General features: G+C 58.4%; 1 protein-coding gene across 1 annotated transcript; it reads left to right on the top strand.

The window, feature by feature from the left end:
- LOC110260220 (gasdermin-D-like) lies at positions 1-2,388 on the top strand. The gene is made up of 3 exons (XM_021088925.1): positions 1-482; positions 998-1,187; positions 2,058-2,388. Exons 1-3 carry the CDS (start codon positions 266-268, stop codon positions 2,323-2,325), a joined length of 675 nt encoding a protein of 224 aa, XP_020944584.1. The 5' UTR covers positions 1-265; the 3' UTR covers positions 2,326-2,388.

The following is a 3,995-nucleotide window of genomic DNA, read 5'->3' as shown; positions in this document are numbered from 1 at the left end:
CCCCAAGGAAACAGCTGATCTAAAACCCAGGGGTCCTTGGTCCTGGCGTTTCTTGGGGTCCCAGGCAGGCAGGTGGGGAGTGATTGGAGGAGTAGTTCTAGGGGTTTCGACCACCTGTGATTCCCGCCTATGTCCTGACCTTAGAACCCAGTCTGTCCAGGGCCCCCCATCCTCAGTGTTAGAAGCTCAGCCAGCTGGCAGCCTTCACCGAGGCCCCCCATCCACAGCCCCGGATGACACCCGCCCTTCTCACCCCTCCAGGAACATGTCATCCCTGTTCTCGAGGGACACCAAGAGCTTGGTCAGAGAGCTGGGCAGGAAAGATGAACTGGTGCCTGTGAACAGCCTGGCCAGTGCCCTGCACCTGCGCCTCTTCTGCCTGGTGAGGAAGAAGCACAGGCACCACCTTTGCCCTTGGGACCCCCTCATCGCCACGGACTTCTCCCTCATGGATGCCTTAGAGCCTGGCTCCCCCATCCCAGGTATCTTCAGGCGGGGCTGGCAGGCGGCAGAGCAGAGGGGACAGATCCCGTGGCTGAGAAAGCTGACACCCGCCACCCAGGCACACAGAGGACACCCCCCCCCCCGGTCTGCCTGGCCTGGAGCCTCGCCGTGGGCACCCCAAGCACCATGCGCCTTCCGTGTCGGGGAAGGAGGAGCCATTTTCTTCCTCCTGTCCCCGCTGTGTGATGAGTAATCGTCATAATACTTTTAGATGCCACAGTGGCTGGCATGGATAAAGCACTTGCTCTGTGCCAGGGGCCACGTCAGCAATTCCTCCGTTAATGCTGAAAACCACCCTTGGGGGAAGACCCTGTCCTTCTTCTGTCCCTTTTACAGATGGGGAAACTGAGGCACCAAGCGTTAAGTGGCTTCTTGCACAGGGTCACACCAGCCACTAAGTGGTGGCCAAACTGGAGCCCGAGGCTGAGGCTTAGCCAGGCTCATCCCCACCTCCCTCCCTCCCTGACTCCAGCCTGGACCTCTGTCCCCACAGAGGTGAGCCGGAGTGAACCCATCCACATCCAGGAGACGGTGGCAGCAGCCATGATGGGGGCCATGAGCATGGGCACCAGCGGGCTGCTGGGGAATGTGACCGGGGGCGGCGTGGCGACCCGCAGCTCTGCCCTGGCTGTGCAGACTCTCAGGGTGTCCCCCAGCACCTGGGAGACTCTGGTGGAGACGAGGTAAGAGCTGCCAGGGCACATCAACCAGGCGGGCTGGGCTGTCCTCTCTGTAGGCGGAGTCCCCCACCCCCCAGCCCGGGCTGGAGGGGAGCATGGGGGGCAGGAGAGCAAAGCCCGAGGCTCCTGCCAGCTTGAGGCCTCCAGTGAGGCCATTGCACGGGGTGGGCTGGGATGGGGGATGAGCAGGGATGAGCAGGAACCCAGAGGCCGAGGGAAGAGACAGCGGGCGGTGGGAAGGGCCCGTGTGAGGTCGGGGATCTCAACTTTTAAGGCCAAGAAAAGAAACAGAAGTGTGCTTTTAAGGCCAGGAAAAGAAACAGAAGTGTGGTCGCTGCCAGGCGTGAGGCCACAGGGAGCGGCGGGGACTGCGGCAAACTAGGGGACACACATGCCTGCCTGAAGCCCGCAGCTGCCGCTCAGCTGCACCTGACGGTTGCCAGGCGGGAATGTGCGCTCCGTGGCACTGGGTTTCAAGGGACGTTAGAAATCGTCTCTTGTTTTGGGGTGATACCCACCAGTTTGAATATTATCTCAAAAATTGTAAACACCACATGAGCCAAGGGACATGGGCCTTTTGCCCAGTCGGGCTGGCGGAAAGCCCGAGGAGGGCCCCTGGTTTGGCTGTTTCAAACCTTGTGGGACACGGATGTCTCGGAGTTCCCTTAGTCCCTCCCTTCCCAGCCTCCCCGACCTGACCAGGAACTCCCGTCCCTGCGAGCAGGCCAGCTGCCCGCTGTCCCCTCCCGCCACCTACACCCGCACAGACCCCAGGCTGCCTCCTTCAAAAGGCCCTGGCCCCTGGGGACCCTGGAGACACCCCCCCACCAGTCTGCCTCTTCTCTCACGCCCCCCATCCCCACCCCCCCGCAGGAAACTGAGGACTCCGAGGCCCTTGTTCCTCAGGGATCTGCTGAGCCAGAAGCGGGAGAGCCTGTACGTGGTGACGGAGGCCGTGGAGGTTATGGAGGCCACCACGCTTCAGAGCCTCAGCGGAGCAGAGGGAGCAGGGCAGCTGTCCTTCCTCGGGCTGGGCCTTCTCAAGGTACAGGGGGGCCACATTCAGGGTGCGGGGGTGCTGAGAGCCACCGAGGAGCCCCACCCCGCCACCCGAATGCCGGCCAAAGAGCTGCCCCACTGAAGACCCACGTGCACCAGGAGTGGAGTTCCCGGGCGCTTGGGTCTTGTGTCGTGGTTCTCAACCCTGCATTAGAATCACCTGGAGAAGTGTCCTTTTTTTTTTTTTTTTTTTTTTTGACTTTTTGACTTTTTGCCATTTCTTGGGCGCTCCCCCGGCATAAGGAGGCTCCCAGGCTGGCCTCGCAGCCGCTGGCCCACGCCTGAGCCACAGCAACACGGGATCCGAGCCCCGCCCGCAACCCACACCACAGCTCACAGCAATGCCAGATCGTCAACCCACTGAGCAAGGTCAGGGATCCAACCCGCAACTTCATGGTTCCCAGTCAGACTCACCAACCACTGTGCCACGACGGGAACTCCTCTCACCTGTACCTTCAACCTCTCCCCCGTTACAGATATTTCCCATCAGTTTGGGTTTTGTTTTGTTTTGTTTTGTTTTGTTTGTTTGTTTGTTTTTAGGGCCCTACTTGCGGCATATGGAGGTTCCCAGGCTAGGGGTCTAATCGGAGCTGTTTCTGCCTGCCTAGACCACAGCCACAGCAACGCCAGATCCCAGCCGCCTCCGCAAACTACACCACACACAGCTCCTGGCAGTGCCCACTGAGCGAGGCCAGGGATCGAACCCGCAATCTCATGGTTCCTAGTCGGATTCGTTTCTGCTGCGCCACAACGGGAACTTCCTTCCCATCAGTTTGTAATCACACGCACACGAAGACCAAGCTCTCATCCAACCTCATCACCCCCTCGAGTTACTTAACTGCCTTGTAACCACCTCCGTCCCCCGCCCGCAGGGAGGGAGTTTGAGCCATGTCCACACTTGCCACCTCCAAGAATTCACCTCCCATCCTCCTCGGCCCACAGCGATGGGCTTCCTGCCACACAAACAGATGTTGTGAACTCTCCGAATGACGTCTACGTCTTCAGCTCCAACGGGCATGTTTACTTCCTTTCATTGCTGCTGTTGTTGCTGTTGTTTCTCGGCGGCATTTAAATCTTTCAGCCATTTTCTCCCTGAAAACCCCTCGTTCCACGTACACGTGAAGCTAACACCACACTGCACATCAGTGATACCCCCCAAAAAAAAAAAATTGAAGAAAGAAAACCACTCCTTCCATAACGGTGGCAATTTCCCTTGTTGTTCAACAAAATAGCACAGGCTTCGCCACTTACAACAAGATTTATCTCTTAACTTCATGGTCCCTAGATCAGAATTCCAGACATGCCTGGCCCAGTCTCTGCTGAGAGTCTCACACGGCTTAAGTCAAGGTTCTGGAGGCTCTGGGAAGAATCTGTTTCCCAGCTCGTGCAGGTTGCTGCAGAATCCAGCTCCTTGAGGCTGCAGGACTGAGGTCCCGCCGCCACATGGAGTCCATCTCATGCCGGGAACTGCTCTGAATTCTTCTGACATCGGCTGAAGGAAATTCCCTGCTTTTCGGGACGTATTTGATTAGGTGAGACCCATCAGGATAGCTCCGTGCTTGAAGACCAGCTGCGCCATGCAAAACACACCATCACAGGAGTGAGGTCAGAGGACCTGGGGACAAGGGCGTGGGATCTTGGGGACCACGGCTAAAGATTCTGCCTACCAGACCACCTTATCTTAGTCTCCTTTCCTGGCTCAACTTCTACAACTGCCCCCAAAGGCTGAGGAGCCTCAGACTCAGTCTCAGA

The sequence above is a fragment of the Sus scrofa genome, chromosome 4 (genome assembly GCF_000003025.6).
Source record: "Sus scrofa isolate TJ Tabasco breed Duroc chromosome 4, Sscrofa11.1, whole genome shotgun sequence".
Lineage (NCBI taxonomy): Eukaryota > Metazoa > Chordata > Mammalia > Artiodactyla > Suidae > Sus > Sus scrofa.
This window is presented reverse-complemented; position numbering and strand designations above follow the sequence as displayed.

Excerpts from the sequence above, each read along its gene's own strand:
- LOC110260220 (XM_021088925.1), top strand. The coding sequence starts at position 266 with ATGTCATCCCTGTTCTCGAGGGACACCAAGAGCTTGGTCAGAGAGCTG. Across the intron at positions 483-997 it reads GCCTGGCTCCCCCATCCCAG|AGGTGAGCCGGAGTGAACCC; the intron begins GTATCTTCAGGC and ends CTGTCCCCACAG. Across the intron at positions 1,188-2,057 it reads GAGACTCTGGTGGAGACGAG|GAAACTGAGGACTCCGAGGC; the intron begins GTAAGAGCTGCC and ends ACCCCCCCGCAG.